At 42.2% G+C, this 17,805-nt stretch overlaps 1 protein-coding gene across 1 annotated transcript in view; it reads right to left on the reverse strand.

Moving 5' to 3' along the window:
- LOC126281951 (myrosinase 1-like) overlaps positions 1–17,805 on the reverse strand; it is a 108,521-nt gene that overhangs the window by 18,976 nt on the left and 71,740 nt on the right. The window contains exon 8 of the mRNA XM_049981313.1: positions 17,154–17,302. Within this exon, the coding sequence (XP_049837270.1) occupies positions 17,154–17,302 (149 nt within the window). The remainder of the gene's footprint in view (positions 1–17,153; positions 17,303–17,805) is intronic.

Raw genomic sequence — 17,805 nt, forward strand, 5'->3', positions numbered from 1 at the left:
GCCGACATGGCCTAGAGTCATTTATTTTGCTCCTAGTAAGTCACTCGTTAAAATACACCACTTTGCAACAGTTCGGCATACTCAAACAGCTGTAGCAAAGGCTTTTGCTGATACACAGGAAGATGAGTTTCAGAGACGCTACCAACACTGGAAACACCGGTGGAGTAAGTGTGTGCAGACACAATGGAATTATTTTGAACGTGGGCACCATTGCAGTTGGTTAAAAATGTTTGTAAGCGAGTTTTTCTAACCAGTTTCATAACTTTTCTGTCGTACTTCTCAGTGTAGCTCAATCGACCGTGAGTGACTGTAGATACAAGATAACTTAAACAAAATTTCTAGTCGGTGTGAAGAATGGCAGCTACCTTTAAATCTAGAAAAAATATAAGATGATGGACATGAATAGGAAAAACAAATCCACAACGTTCGAGTACTGCATTAGTAAATTCGATCAAATGTCTAGGCATAACGTTGAAAAGCAATATGAAATGGAATAAGCATTTCAGGATTGTAGTATGGAAGGATAACGGTCGACTTCTTTTTATTGAGAGAATTTTAGGAAAGTGTGGTTATCTGTAAAGGACGCAACATGTAGGACACGAATGCAACTCATTGTTGAGAACTGTTCGAGTTTTTGGGATCCGCACCAGATCGGATTATTTGAAGCTGGTGCAATTCAGAGGCAGGCTGCTAGATTCGTTACCAGTAAATTCGAGCAACATGCAAGTATTACGGAGATGCTTCAGGAACACAAGTGGGACAAAGACCATGTTCTTTTCGAGGAGCACTATGAGAAAATTTCGAGAACCGGCTTTTGAGGCTGACTGTAGAAAGATTCTGCTGCCGGCAACGTACATTTCGTGTAAGGACCATGAAGAAAAGGTTAGAGAAATTAGGGCTCGTACGGTAGCATATACACTACTGGCCATTAAAATAGCTACACCAAGAAGAAATGCAGATGATAAACGGGTATTCATTGGACAAATATATTTTACTCGAACTGACATGTGATTACATTTTCGCCCAGTGTAGGTGCATAGATCCTGAGAAATCAGTACCAAGAACAACCACCTCTGGCCGTAATAACGACCTTAATACGCCTGGGCATTGAGTCAAACACAGCTTGGATGGCGTATACAGGTACAGCTGCCCACGCAGCTTCAACTCTATACCACAGTTCATCATGAGTAGTGACTGGTGTATTCTGATGAACCAGGTGCTCGGCCACCATTGCCTAGACGTTTTCAGTTGGTGATAGATCTGGAGAACGTGCTGGCCAGAGAAGCAGTCGAATATTGTCTGTATCCAGAAAGGCCCGTACAGGACCTCCAACAGTCTTTTTTCCCTCGCTCTATTTGCGAGTGGAATAAGAAGGGAAATCACTAGCAGTGGCACAGGGTACCCTACGTCAAACAACATACGGTGGCCTGTGCAGTATGTGTGCAGATGTAGAAAATTATAGAGAAAAGACTTGTAACCTTTGCCCATGGCCAACGGCAGCCATGGTTGTTTGTTGAAGAGTGTAGTCGTTATACACGGTGGCTGGTGTACTTCCCAATAAGCATATATATGTGATTCGTACTTGGGTTTTCGAGAGTCACAGTTCGATTCCTCAGTTGTTTATAGCAGCTCTGTTATTCCATGACAGATAGGTGTATATATAGTGCCAAATACGTGAGTGAAGTGGTTTGATTTGTGAGCGACCACATGAGCGTGCGATTTGATTCCAATCACTGCTGTAGGGCTTGTAGACGATTCCGTTCTACAGTGGCAGTTTGTAAGAAAGAGAGAAGTTGAGACATGAGGTGTTTAGTATCTGACAGTGATTCGAACGCTCCCTAAGTATCGATATGGAGCTAAGATCAGAGATACTCAAGCTTCATACGATGGCTGCAGTTTAATCTCGGGGAGGTCGCTGCTGCTGGCTTGTCATGTGGACCCGTTCACTAACGCTGTGGTGGCCGTAAGTACCGCTGGCGCACACTTGTCCGGCAGTACTTGTTATTCTCCAAAGTAGAGCTGTGAAACTACCTTAGGCTACGGCAAAAATCTAAAGTAAGCGTATACTACGGTAGTTTTCCTAGTAGCTTTAGCCAGTTACGGACATAACCGCATTACCTGTACTTTAGATGTGTTGCATACCTGTGGGCGTCACCCCATAATGATTACTTTCTTTACGTAAGCGATCAGTGTCTTATTAGATTCCCTAACAACTGAGCCCTCTTGAAACTGAGTGACGATAAATAAAGGATTGGATAACCTGTAGAACATTTTTGGTCTACATAGTTATGATCCTGTCTGCGACTTGAAAGTAAACGGTACCTATAGCAAAATTGAAACTGTCAGTGTGTAGTTTACGTCTTATTCGAAAATTTTCGATTTGTGACATGAGGGATATTGTAGTAAAAATAGAGAAAACAATACACATTTATAGAATGAAGGCTTTCACGACCGGGTGACATGGCTGTTGATATACTTTCTGGGATGTGAGGTCGTGGTCCAAGAACGTTTCTGCTCCTTACGTTTCGTCCAGGACTACGCTGGACTTCCTCAGAGGCGCTGCTCCGCTGAGTCTTGCCGACCTCACATTTACCACATAGAGTTAGAAAGCGCAGTTTCCTCAAAAAAGCTGTGAAGCAAAAAAAAAAAAAAAAAAAAAAAAAAGGGATGCAAAACAAAAATATACCAAACATCGCTACTTCTTCATTACATCCGAACTTATGTAAATCGTATTTCTGTTAGTTATAAACAGCTTTCGCATTTATCAGGATAACAGGGAAGTCTTTGATAATGATAAAGAACGTTCTATTGAGTCCAAAGTAACAACAATAATTATATATATAATTTTTATGTTAGTGTGTGTAAACTGTACTTGCAACAAAAATGATTGCTTGGTTTATATAGGAGTACATAAGTTACACAATCAACTAATTTATATTACTTATTCTATAAGGATAAGGATATAAAATACACAGCGGACTAACGCTGAATTATGTGTGGTTATAATTATGTGCTAAACAAACAACCAAACAAAACATATCAAAGAGTGTCTTTCTTATTTATGTTTCTTTTCCTTCCAATACTACCATTACGACCGGTAATACTGAAATTTACTGCGTCATTTACGTAGTGCACCAAAACTACAGAACCGTTATTTTGATAGATCACAACTCTGCTCTGAAACCTTCGATACGCGCCATTGATAGCAAAGTAGTTAACCTTTTCTGGGTTTACGTTTTTCGACACGAATTGTTCCTGGACTGTTTGCGCACACTTTCGACAATTTTTACTGCTCTGGACTCTGCCTCTGGCTAGCCGTTCACTTTGTGAACTACACCGTCATCGCCCACAGGAACCGCCTTTGTGTTACCACTCTCTGCATCACTGTTAGTACGAGTGATCGTAAACGGGGTTTTAATTGTGCCGCATAAGGCAGAGGAGTGCTGACTGTGTAACTACTCAGTATGAAACATGGGTGTTGACTTTATAAAGTTGCTGTAGCAGAAGTTTCATAAACAGCAAGAGCCACAACAGACGTTGCTGTTACAGTCGGTGCAAAACCAACAACAGTCTGGGCTGCGGGATCATTGCTTTCTCCTTTCATTTATCTGCTCCGACAAGGCAAACGAGAGTTGGGAGGTCAGTTTACTTCGTTTCGTTCTTCTCTGCAAGGCAAGACACGTAGCTGATCCTGTACATCAGTTCTAGTAATGAACTGTACAAAGAGATGTACAAATTGCGCCCAGTCTCAGATTGCAGTAATTTGAAATTTCCTGACGTTTGTGGTTTGTTTGCGGCCTTTAGGAGTCACCAAACCCAAGTACATGCAACAAGGCTCAAATTTAATCATTGCACTGACAGTGTAAGTGAACAAATACAGCATGGACTCTTGACTTTCAAGGCTTAGCAAGCTGGTGTGATTTTTCTTTTAAATAGTGTGGTGCATAGTGGGCGGAATCATTATTCCGTGTTGTACTCACACGCCCAGCTCCTGGTAGAGAAGTAACAGCGGGGCTTTGGAATCTGATCAAGCCATGAGAGCTGCACTCCAAATTGCCAATTCTCACCCAGTAACAGCATCAGTGCAAACTGTGTTTCACTATACTTCTGGTGTCGACTTTCTTAGCAACAGTAATAGTCGCTGTTTCCTACGATCACCAGTCAAAGTCGTCATCTGATTTCCTGAGCACCTGGCTGTCCGGTAACTTAGCAAAGCGGGATTCAGTAATTACGGCAGCAATTACTGGTCCACCGGTCTCATCATGGACAAAGAGTGGAGTTTTCGTTTGCCATTGGCATCCCCCAGAGCAAGCAGAATCTCAAACAAAAGTTTTCAAAGACAGTTAGTGCAGTCATTTCGTTTCCAGATGGTGGCCGAACGTATCAGCAATACACTCTTGCAGTCGGCGCTTGATGGAGTGGCTGATCCAGAAATTTCCTTTTCGGATAAGGTACGGCGGCATTCGTTGGGATACGTGGAGTCGCAGATCTGCAATTTCTCATTTATATCAGAAGACTTGCGCGAGGTGGAAACAGCACTGTGGTGTGCAATTATTCCAATACGAATTATTGGACCACTATTTTTGAAAAAAATTGTAAATTCTGATAGTTATGCGGACATTAAACTTGCAACATTTTTGCAGAGGACTAGTTAGTAACGACTATGGTTCAATGGCTCTGGGCAATATGGGACTTAACTTCTGAGGTCATCAGTCCCCTAGTGCTTAGAACTACTTAAACCTAACTAACCTAAGGACATCACACACATCCATTCCTGAGGCAGGATTCGAACCTGCGACCGTAGCGGACGCGCGGTTCAAGACTGAAGCGCCTAGAACCGCTCGGCCACTCCGGCCTGCAAGGTTACAAATTTAGGATACATGTGACATAAGAAACGATATTCATTTCAGTATGAAATGTCAGAACGAAATTAGTCAATAAAAAAAATGCGCCCTAATCGAAGGTTGAACCCTCGACCACCTGCATGCTAACCCAAAACTCTAGCCACTGCACCAACTGCACAGCACAAGTAAAATGTGCTGTCAGAGGTAGTTACCATTCATGTGGTTACAATATTGCCAGACTGCCACTCTTTAACGTCATTTTTCTGCCGGATGTACCCGCCGGGCGAAATTTTGTGACAGACATTTTTTTCCGCTGGCATATGAGGAGTCGCGCTGCGAAGCCCGAGTCCGCAAATTTCGCTTCACTCTGTGTATATATTCAGCTAATGTCATGAAATTCGCTTTCATCGAATTACCCTGAAGCACCAAAGAAACTGGTATAGATTTGCATATTCAAGTACAGAGATTACAGAGATATGCAAGCAGGCAGAATGCGGCGCTGCTGTCGGCAACGCCTCTATAACACAACAAGTGTCTGGCACAGCTATTAGATCGGTTGTTGCTGCTACAAAGGCAGTTTATCAAGATTTAGGTAAGTTTGAACGCGGTGTTATAGACGGCGCACGAGCGATGGGACATAGCATCTACGACGCAGAAGTCAGGATTTTTCCTTACGACCATTTCACGGCTGTACCATGAATATCTGGAATCTGGTAAAACATCAAATCTCCGATATCGCTGCAGTCGGAAAAACATCGTGCAAGAACGGGACCAATGACGACCGAAGAGAATCATTCAGTTTGACAGAAGTGCAACCCTTCTGCAAATTTCTGTAGAAATAAATAGTGCGCATCAGCAAGTGTCAACGTGAAAACTATTCAACGAAGCATCATCGACATGGGCTTTTGGAGCCGAAGGCCCACTCGTGTATCCTTGATGACTGCATGACAGAAAACTTTACGTATCGCCTGGGCCTGTCAACACCGACATTGGGCTGTTGATGACTGGAAACATGTTGCCTGGTCGGACGAGTCTCTTTTCAAATTGTATCGAATGGATGGATGCCTACGGGTATGGAGACAACCTCATGAATCCACGAAGATTAGGGGACTGTTGAAGCCTACATGTGATTAGGGGACTGTTGAAGCCGGTAATGGTGTGGGTCGTGTGCAGCTGGAGTGCATTGGGACCCCTGATACGGCTAGATACGACTCTGACATGTGACATGTACATAAGCATCCTGTCTGATCACCTGAGTCTACTCGTGTCCATTGTGAATTCCGACGGACTTGGGAAATTCCAGCACGACACTGCGACACCTCACATGCCCAGAATTGCTACATAGTTGCTCCAGGAACACGCTTCTGAGCTGAAACATTTCCGCTGCCCACCAAACTCCCCAGACATGAACATTATTGAGCACATTTCGGATGCCTTGCAACGTGCTGTTCAGAAGAGATCTCCACCCACTCGTATTCTTACTGATTTATTGATGGCACTTATAGTGTCCCCAGTGAGGTAATGAGAAAACACTTAAAAAACAGTATTTGTAAAGAAGAGACATTTTAAACTTAAATGATACAGATTCTTTTAATAATGTACCCGTAAAATAATAATTTCTCTGCGTAAGTTTCGAGTGCAAAGAAATATAACAAAATGATCTAAAGAGGCGACAAGATACGCTCTTCTGCTAATTTTTTTAGTCGTCTTCACTTCTCGCCTTGTCTTGGTTGTATGTAGACGGACATCTTGCGAGTGCTGGTAAATGTAAGCATATTTGTACGAATTAAGCAGATAATATATTGATTTAATATTATTGTGCACTTTTAATTTGTAAGAGGTGATCCCGATTTCATGTCCGCCTTCCTTGAATTAACCTGCATTCAAGTAATTTACAGTACAACAATCGCAGTGGCCGATGCAGCCAAGCCTGCATCTCGTGGTCGTGCGGTAGCGTTCTCGCTTCCCACGCCCGAATTCCCGGGTTCGATTCCCGGCGGGGTCAGGGATTTTCTCAGCCTCGTGATGGGTGGATGTTGAGTGATGTCCTTAGGTTAGTTAGGTTTAAGTAGTTCTAAGTTCTAGGGGACTGATGACCATAGATGTTAAGTCCCATAATGCTCAGAGCCATTTGAACCATTTTTTTGATGCAGCCAACTCGCCCGCTATTAACGTAATACACATTTTTCTCCAGAGCCTCACGAAGTTGCAGAAAATACGTAGCTTTAAGATTCTTATTTTCAGTACCATAGCCGAGAGCCAGAGCCAGGACTCCGACTACAATACAATGGTTAGCGGAGGTAAGAAAAAATACTCTCGCGCGTGTGTGGGCTGCAATTGTAATTAATAACCAAAGACTTTTGCTTTAAAGTGAGCTGACTAGTCGAGAAAATTAAAATGAAAAGTTTATTACATTGTTCAGCTTATATGCTCATGTTTTCAGATTCAGCGAGTCTAACATTCATTAACGTAACAAACAATTTAAGATTAATATTGTTAAAAAGGAGAACTTTACAAAAACATTTAATCGTAAATCAAAATTGAATGAAATATCATTTTTAACAAGGCCCACCACGTAAGTCGGCAACAATCAAATAATAATAATAACAATAATAATATATTAAATTACGACGGCCGACGGAGCGAGACCCTGCAGGATTCATGGCGTCTGTTCCCTTCAGCAGTATTTCAGACACGAGTCGGGTGCATGCGTGCTCGCTCCTCAGTGTATTTACGACCTGTGGAATAGGTCGGAGGGGGTTGAAAACGGAGATTTTCCTTTTTTTAAAATATGTTCATAAGTTCCTGAACTAAACGAAAGTACGATTTGGAGAACAACGTGATGCTACCCGTTCACCAAAGTCAAATTCTACAGGTCGCATCAGGCGTACTATGGAGTGCCTTAAGCTCTAATACATTCAGTATCAGTAAGGTACGGCAGCTCTAGAGGGGTATCGAGACTTCTGGGTTTGCCAGCGCTCAGTCCACTTACGATACCACTATGATGAATTCACATGATTATCTTTCAATGTGTACTCTTATCTAGAGCGACGTGTTCATTCTTATGAAGAACTGCTTCCACTAAAGTGATAAATCTGTTTCTGCTCACCACAGTACTAAATTATTGCTATATGTCAATCTAGCTGTAAACTTCCATCACTTAATCGAGTGTTTCAAGAGACAAGACAATTATCAAATATTTTCCTGGAGATAGAGAGACGGGTTTTTCTTTGCTTTCAGATACAGTTTATCTCACACACAACTTCACCTGAAGTGCTACGAAATGTTTATCGGGTGATTTGATCAGCAGCTGCACTGGACGGTTATGAGAGGCATATCGTTCTTATTAAATAAGTAATCTGGGGAAAACATGTGAGACACATCTGATTGCGATCTGAGAGCGATTTCTATTTGAATGAATCTGTCGAGTACTTGTGGAAGCGTTTGTCCCAGATTTCTAAGTAATCGTGCCATGAACTGTGTTAGGGGAGTTTACCTGAAATCGAACGAGCTGTCTTCCAAGAGTGACCCACAATTTTACTGCTGATGGCCTTCAGTCATCTCTAGTAGAACAACATTAATTGAATTATCAACCGTTTTCAGTGCGCGTGAATAACTGATTCCTAAATAGGCAGATATTTTCTCTGCTGATCCCCTTTTCGGATGGAGGCGAACAATACAGAAACAGAGCATTTGCGATGGTCCTCGTCATCATAAGGACCTGCTTGCAAGTGAAATGGAGGTACTACGGTATTTGAAAATGAATCAAAGTAAGGTTAGGTTGTTGTTATATATTTTTGAATATATTTTACAAAATGTGCTTATTTCTTCATTCAGATGGTGTTTGCCAATAATCGGAATAAGGCCAATCATAAAAAAGTGCATGTAAGTGACACGGCTGATTCGTTATTCAAACGGTAATGAATCCGTTTGTTGTAATGTAGCATACAAGATGCACCAAATGAAGCAAGCACAAGGGAATATAGAATCATAAAAATGAGATTGACAGGAAGTGAAAAATGACAAGCAGTAGAGGCTAGATGAAAAAAGCAAGGCTTGGGAAGCATGCATGCAAAAACAGATATGTCTACGGAAAAACTCAAGAGGCTAGGAAGCCTTTGAGACAAGAGAAGCATCTGTATGAATACTTCAAGTCCAAATGGCAAGCTCTTACTGAGCAAAGTAGGTTGAAAAATTAAGGAAATTATAGAGCGTCCGTATAAGGGAGATAAACTATAATATAGTTTGATAGAAAGAGAAGAGGGAGTAGATGATGATGAAACGGGAGAGAGGATGCTGTGGCAATAATTTGGAAAATCACTTAACGACCTATGTCGTAGCAAGGGCTCCAAAGTAGATGGCATTCCTTCAGAACTGCTGAGGTACTTGAGAGAACCGACCAAGAAAAACTTTCTCCATCGGGCATGAGACAGGCGAAATACTTTCAGACATCAAGTAAAATGTAATAATTCCCGCTCCGAAATAGGCAGGTGTCGATAGATGTTGGTATTACCGAACCATCAGCTTAATAACAATAGCAAATTGACGTACGGATTGTTTACAGAAGAGTGGAAAAACTCGAAAACGTCGTCCTTGGGGAACATCAATTAGAATTCCGGAATGTAGGAAAACGCGAGGCTGTTGTCATTGTCATTCTGTCAGAGATGGCAAAGGGCCCAAGACCAGTTGAGTGGAATGGAAAATGAAAAGAAGGCAAAAGATGAACATCAACATAAGTAAGACCAGACTGATGGAGTGTAGAAGGATGAAACGAGTTGAGGCTAATGGATTAGAAAATGAGAGGCTAAAAGTAGTAGATGGGCAGCAAAAGAACTGATGATGGTCGACTTGGAGAGGACAGAAAATGCCGACTGGTAACAGAAAGAAAAAAAATCTGGAAAAAGATGAAATACTTAACACTGAATGTAAATTAAAAGTTTAGGACTTCTTTTCATGAGGTATTTGTATGGAAGGTAGCTCTGTAAGGAAGTTAAGCATACATAAACGTGCTATAGCATAGACGATGGAAATAGTAAAGGGCACATAAATGCAGACTTCACGGTCAACGTAATCCACCAGAGAAATATCCTCTCGCATTCTTTACAGTTCTAAGATTGTAGGGTAAAAATTGAATCGTAAATTCTCAACTGGAACCTCATTTCCTGTACACTGTTTGGAACAGTTTTCAACAGCATTTCAGAAGATTCTCTAATCTGTTTTACTTCCTTCGTCTTACGCAAATAATTTCATAAAGAATTTGATCCATCTTCTCTTTTTTTTATTTCCAAGATTTATCCACAAAGAAAAGAAAGAAAAGATGAACTTTTGACACATCACTTGTCTTCTGTTCCCGAAGTCGAAATTTACTTCTTGATTACAAGGAAGCCAGTTTCTGAGTCAAATTAAACACCAATGCCACTTTTTGTACATAAAATAGTTAAGCGTGGAAAGAGATGAACTTTTTGAAACATGGTCTGCTTTCAATACGTCTTCTGTTCTCTAAATGTCCTAAATATTGAAACTGATTGGAAGGAAGCCATTTAGCCATTTAAACGTCACACCGATGTAAGTTTTTAAGCGCAAATAGCTTGGTCTTGAAGAGACGAATCATGAATGTTTTTTTACTTTTACATATTTTGCTGCAGCTGTTAGCGAAAAACTTCAATATTCCTTCAGAATGATATGTTTCTTCGATTGACTGGAAAAATTCGGAAATAACCAACCGTGTGATTTCTAGAGTTCCTTGTTTTCGCTCCTCTCAAGCATCCGACCAATACTGGGAAACGTTAGTACGAAAAAGCTATAATAATGCCTCAGATTACTGCATTCCATTCCTCCATTCTCGATAATATCTAAAATAACTTTCGAACGCTTCCCTCAGTGTTGTGGTAGAATTAAACTTGTGCAAGGACGGGACTTCTGAGGTGTGACTGGAGGATATATATTGCTGTAGATATATGTAGCCACTGATTATTAACTAACTTAGGAAATAAGATTTTCTTCGTCAGGGAGGTATTCTACCTGCTGGTTCCTGAAACCGCGGAAACAGTTTTTTGGTTCCTCGCTCTCCTTCATAAAATGCGCCTTGCAACATTCTCACATGCTTGGATTGCGGGATAACGTACAAAACACATGGCAAGTGGTCACTTTTATACAGTCGATGGATATCAAAAGAATTACAAAGTCATAGAGAACACTTCTTATGATGAAGGCTTCATTGTGATTCTCACTGACTCGGACAGAACAATCCTTGCAAGGAAAAATGAACCTATTTCTCATTCTTCCTATGACAAAAGTATAGCACCAAGAAGAAAGGAGGTAAGGAATAAAGAGTACACCATGCTAGGATACACAAATGATTGTCATTTCAATACAATTTAGGTAGGATTGCTCCACGCAGATGAGTTGCAATTCTCTCTGACAAACGAAACGGTCGCCACAATGCATTAGTGTCATTCGCGTTTAGAGTTGTCACCAGGCCTGGTACGGTATACGTTGCATGAACAATTGAGTGATCATTATAAAGGAAAGTGAGATGCATCGTACTGTGTGAGACAACTTTATCGGCACTTCACAGAGTTTGAACGGGGACTCACTGTGGATCTCCATTTAGCTGGCTGGTCAAGTCGTGCAGTACCCAGAATTGTGGGCCATTCAGATGAGACAGTGACCGAAAGTCGGACTGAGGGATCGTGAGGACCGGCGCAGTCGTCGTCAAACTTCCGGTCTACAAAGTTCGACCACCACAAGGAAGGGTCGCCGTATTGTACAACAGGCACATCTGAAGCCCTTCACATCTTCGCTTCCCATCTGAGGACCATAAAGGGACTCCCTGCAAAATTATGTGTTATCCCGCACTGCTGATCGGAGACCAGTAGCAGCGGGCTGAGGAACTGCCGTCCCACGCGTAGACTGCCGTTAACATCAGAGTAAAAACGGCTGCCTCTGGAATGGTGCTGTGAAAGGGAAGCATGGATAGCCGCTTAATAGCGTCGCTTTATACTCAGAGATGAATCGCTGTTACGAACTACACCTGGATGACCAGCGTCAGCGAGTACGGCGCCAATCTGTAGAAAGCTCTCATACTTCCAACCGTTTTGGAGACGCACAACGGACTTACTTCCGGTGTCACGGTGTTGGGAGACAGCCGGTGTGACTACAGGTCAAGACTGGTAATGACTGAAGCACTCTAATGGCACAGCAATGCGTCTCGGACATCCTACGTCCTCATATGTTACTTCTCATGCGACTTATGAAGTTGGCATTTTTCAATAAACAATGTTTGTCCATTCAAGAAGTTGTCTGTATGAACTGTATGTGTGATGCTGAGGTACTCTCATAGCTAGCAAGATCCCCAGATTTGTCCCCAATATAACACGTGCGGGACTAGCACGGACGTCAGGTTTGTCCCGGTACCAGTATGAGTGATAGCAAGGTACAGCTACAACAGTTGTGGACTATCCCACTTGAGGAGAGGATACAGCGATTTTACTGCATCCTCCCTAGCCAAAGTAGCGTATAGATCCAGTCCATAGGATCTGTAACATCAGACTGATAAGTCGATGGTAACGTTCTTTACAAATAACTTTGTACCATCCAAATTTACTGTGTGATGTGTCGTAGAGCAAATGGTGTGCTTAATCACTTTTACTGTCATTCAAAGAAAAATTAAACCACTTAATCTGGAAAACCAGTATGTAATTCCTATAACGAATTCAACCGAGTTCTATGGGCCTGTGCAATGAACTGATAAAATTATGCAAATAAACAACGAAATACTTTTTTTTCTCTGGATGCGCAACGGATGTAATCTTGGTATTCTGTTCTCTCCACAGTAGGCATACAAAATATTCAGTCTTGGTTCAGCGAAATGCAATGCCAGCCGTGAAACAGCTTCATACAAATGATGTCAGTATATTAGTTGATAAATGAATGGCTGTTACAACGTGATTACCTGTAAATACCACATTAATGCAATAAATGCTCAAAATGATGACCGTCAACCTCAACGCATTTGGCAATAGGGCTAAGTGTAACGACATTCCTCTCAACAGCGAGTAGTTCGCCTTCCGTAATGTTAGCACATGCATTGACAATGCGCTGACGCATGTTGTCAGGCGTTGTCGGTGCATCACGATACAAATATCCTTCAACTTTCCCCACAGAAAGAAATCCGGAGTCGTCAGATTCGATGAACGCGCGGGCCATGGTATGATGTTTCGACGAACAATCCACCTTTCATGAAATATGCTGTTCAATACAACTTCAACCGCACGCGAGCTATGTGCCGGACATCCATCATGTTGGAAGTACATCGCCATTCTGTCATGCAGTGAAACATCTTGTAGTAACATCAGTAAAACATTATGTAGGAAATCAGCGTGCATTGCACCATTTAGATAGCCATCGATAAAATGAGTTTCAATTATCCTTCCTCCCATAATGTCGCACAATACATTAACCCGCCAAGGTCGCTGATGTTCGACATGTCGGAGCCATCGTGGTTTTTCCATTGCCCAATAATGCATTTATGCCGGTTTACGTTACCGCTGTTGGTGAATAACGCTTCGTCGCTGAATAGAACGCGTGCAAAAAATCTGTCATCGTCCCGTAATTTCTCTTGTGCCCAGCGGCAGAACTGTACATGACGTTCGAAGTCATCGCCATGCAATTCCTGATGCACAGAAATATGGTACGGGTGCAAACGATGTTGATGTAGCATTCTCAACACCGACGTTTTTGAGATTCCCGATTCTCGCTTAATTTTTCTGCTACTGATGTGCGGATTAGCCGGGACAGCAGCTAAAACACCTACTTGGGCATTATCATTTGTTGCAGGTCGTGGTTGACGTTTCACGTGTGGCTGAACACTTCCTGTTTCCTTAAGTAACGTAACTAACGGCGAACGGTCCGTACCCTTGGATGATGTCGTCCAGTATACCGAGCAGTGTACATAGCACACGCCCCTAGGACATTTTGATCACAGTAGCCATACATCAACACGATATCGACCTTTTCCGCAGTTGGCAAATGGTCTATTTTAACATGGGTAATGTATCACGAAGCAAATACCATCCGCATTGGCGGAATGTTACGTGATATCACTTACTTATACGTTTGTGACTATTACAGCGCCATCTATCGCAAAACGAAAAAAGTGGTCCAACTAAAACTTTCATATCTCTTTACGTGCTACACGTATAGGTAATAAAAATGGGGGTTCCTATAAAAAAAAAAAACAGTTGATATCCGTTTGACGTATGGCAGCGCCATCTAGCTGTCAAACCATAGCGCCATCTGGTTTTCCCCTTCAACCTAGACGAGTTCCGTTCTTTGCAGTTTTTTCGTTTGATGCTTATTTCGTGAGATATTTGGATGGGTCAAGAACAATGGAACATCCTGTATATCACACATTCATATCCAGTGCGTACAGTGGGTCTTCGTACGCTTGTTTCTCAATATCCCAAATTAGGCGGTTCCGCGTATTCACTCCACCGTAAAGCGTAAAATGTGCCTCGTCACTCCACAGAATATTGACCGGCCACATATCATCACCTCCTATCCGTGCCAGAAACCGAAGAGCTTATTCAGATCGTTTTGCGCATCGTTAGGTTTCACTTGCTGCTTCGTCTGGACCTGGTACGGGTGTTAGTGTATTGTTGACCGCAAAATTTTTCATACTGTTGACCACGGGATGGACAATTTTCGTGACACTGCCGGAGCACTAGAACTACCTGCGACACGTACTGAATGTTCAGTTACAGCAGTAGCAACCTTGTTAATAACTTCCACCGGGATAGGGCGCGTTCCTTTTGCAGGTGCCAGAATAAGCTTATCCGTGTTTTCGAATTTCATTATCATCTCCTTTAAGGCATTTAATGACATACAACCTCTCCTCAGACCTTTCGGTCGGCTATACTCTTTCATTGTTACACTTCTCGATTACAGTTAGTCAACTGATAGTGTGGATATCATATTGTCACACAAACAGTGTACCGCGCCAGATTTTCACCTGGTGACCAAAATTGGAACTAATTTTTTTCGTCATATATCGGTTCCGCATTAACGCATTTGCACGTCTACCAAGTTTCGCAGCCATACGATAATTACCACCCACAATGGACCTCACTGAGTAGCTGCACCTCAATTATAACCACCCGTTATTTGGAAAAAAATACTAAGAAAGTGCACAAATATTCTATAGGATCGTGATAAGATTTAAAAGAGATTGAAATACTTGCAACTTGCGTTAAATATTCAGAAAAGTAAAATTGTGTATCTCATAAAATGAGGAACTGTAGTATTCTGTGACTACCGCATAGAGGAGTCACAATTAGAATGGGTCAACTCATACAAATACAGATTTAATGATTTGTAGGCGTGTGAAATGGAATGATAACAACGTTCAGTTGTACATGCAGCACGTGACAGACTTCCGTTCGGTGTTAGAATACTGGGGAAATGAAATCAGTCTACAAAAGAGCTTGTTTATAAAATGCTCATGCGACCCATCCTAGGACAGTATGCGGGGCTGACACTCGTACGAAGTAGGACTAACACAGGATACTGAAAGTATACGAAGTAGTGCAGGTCGAATTGTTGTTTGGCCCACGGGAGAGTCTCACGGAGATGCCTTAGGGGTTGGTGGTCTAATGGTAAAGTGCGATCAATGACACATAAGGAATCCCCGCCAGATAGTGGAACTTTTCAGTCTTTATGGTAGCCTTCACCTCTGAGTGATATGAAGATAAGCAAGGAAGACTCTGGTTCGGATTCCACGTAAACTGTCGGTCACTCTCCCTCGGTATGACTACCGAGGTAGGTTAGGGGAAAAGGTCGCCGAAATCGATTCCAGATATCTTAGAAGCGAGCAACGGAACACACCTCTTCATGGTCTCAAAGCGGATGCTTGAAGGCAATGCATAGTATTCCCGCGAAAGTCAGCGCACAGTTTCAAGAAACAGCTGCAAGTGAAGAATAGAAGCCTACACTACGGTGTGTAAACTATAACTTGACCAACTTCCTGAGGTTTTGTGTGGAGCGGAGGAAGCAAACCGGACTCCAAAGAGACCGCCACAGAGTGCGCTGTCGTGCGGGGGCGAAAAGACCTACCTGCCTGCAACAGTGCGAAGCGCACTAACATGCGTTTCATGCTTCCGCGAAAGCACAAGTCACGAGAGACAAAAACCTCGTAAATGTTTTCCGACCTCGAAACTGACATCGTCTTATGTACTGACATGTTTAATGACAGTGCTAACTGTAACAATTCTGTATACTTTTGATAAGAAAGGAAACGGCTCAACTGACGCGTTTGATATCCCTTTTCCAACTCACAGCCAGTCAGATTTCAACCTCACTTATACCTCAGGCTGCGGTAAGTATAAGTGTGCCATCATATCTCATATTTATTTATTTATTTTTTAATTTATTGGCTTTTGGACGAGCCTATAAAGCTACCTCGACAGTGTAAGATACGACAGTGTGGTTCGACGATTCAGAACGTCAATAGGGCGAAGCAGCACCCTGGTACGAAATTACACACGACTGAGACATTTTCCTGTTAGTTATCATGGCAAGAAGATAAGGACAACGCAACACCCATTCTTGGAGTGGAGAAACTCTCCGACCCGGCCGGGAATCGAACCTGGGCCCATTCTGCTAGCAATGTCTCTCAGATTTCTAACTCATATTCATTAGCTTCGGCAACTCAAAACCCACTGTCACCTTTCAACCTCCCCTCGATATCGAGCTACACTACAGATCAGTCCGTCACCATAACCCACATTCTAAAAAAATAATATAGACGGAAAATAAAAATGTCGGTGTTCTGATCTCTTTCTGTTTGCGCTGTATGACGTCCCACGCAGCATCATAATTACGATACTGAACGAAAGCGACGTCCTATATTGGTAGTTTGGAAAGTTCATTTGACCCAAGCAAACAAACGAAATAGAGTGAAGGACAACACTGTAACACCGTTAACAACGGAGGTTACCACATTCAGAGTTATCGGCTACGTAACGTTGGCTGAAGAAAAAGGTCTACTGGCCGAAGCCTTCCGACTTCTACCGATTTGTACCGATTTAGGACCAGGGAGCTGATCCAACCTAACGGTTAACGCACTGAGCAACTCCCTGCCTATCGCTCCCAAAGCGATCACAAAAAGAACATCAGACTAATTACAGGGCACAAAGAAGCGTTAAACAATCATTCATGCATCGCTCCATTCCTCCCCCTCTCACTTTTTCGTCGAATTGATTCTGTGTGATAGGAGTCACTCACCTGTCAAGTTATATCACACTTACTGACCTTCAGCCAAGAAGATGCGGACACGGGCCAGCTTGGGTCTACAGTCTTGATTACTCCCGTATCATGCAGGATGGACGGTTCCTGGCCAGACAAACCATCCGTTACCAGATAAGTAGAATAGTGGTTGAGACCAAAGAAGTCCGCAGATCCTGTAACAGAAAGCTACATATCAAACCGATGTGCGCGTTCCTTAAATTTATAATGGAAGTTTTGAGACTATTCCTATTCTCAATGCTATGATGATGATGTCTGTCAGAATTTTATTCTTCAATGCTTGAACATTGAGGTTCCTCACTGGGTAAGGTAGAATATAAATAAGTTTCGCTGTGACAGCTGCAGATTCCTACAAGGTAAAGGATCCACCCTGAAAATCATAATTGTGCCAGCTTGAAATAAATTTCATCTCCTTCACTCAAGTTAGAAATTTGAAATACCATGTGTTCATGTGCCAGATAATGTTATTACATTGCCTCGCCTGCTATCGCGTTGTTATGACTGACATAATTCTAATGCTGACAAGGTAGAGAGGCATTCGTAGAAATTCACTGAGCAACAAAATTAAACGCTTATACATTCTAAAACCTAGTAATTGTATCCCATTGTAACTAGAAGTTTGGAATTTGGTTCAAAGGAGCCTACAGCCTTCCTCTGT

Source organism: Schistocerca gregaria, chromosome 7, assembly GCF_023897955.1.
Source record: "Schistocerca gregaria isolate iqSchGreg1 chromosome 7, iqSchGreg1.2, whole genome shotgun sequence".
In the NCBI taxonomy this organism is placed as follows: domain Eukaryota; kingdom Metazoa; phylum Arthropoda; class Insecta; order Orthoptera; family Acrididae; genus Schistocerca; species Schistocerca gregaria.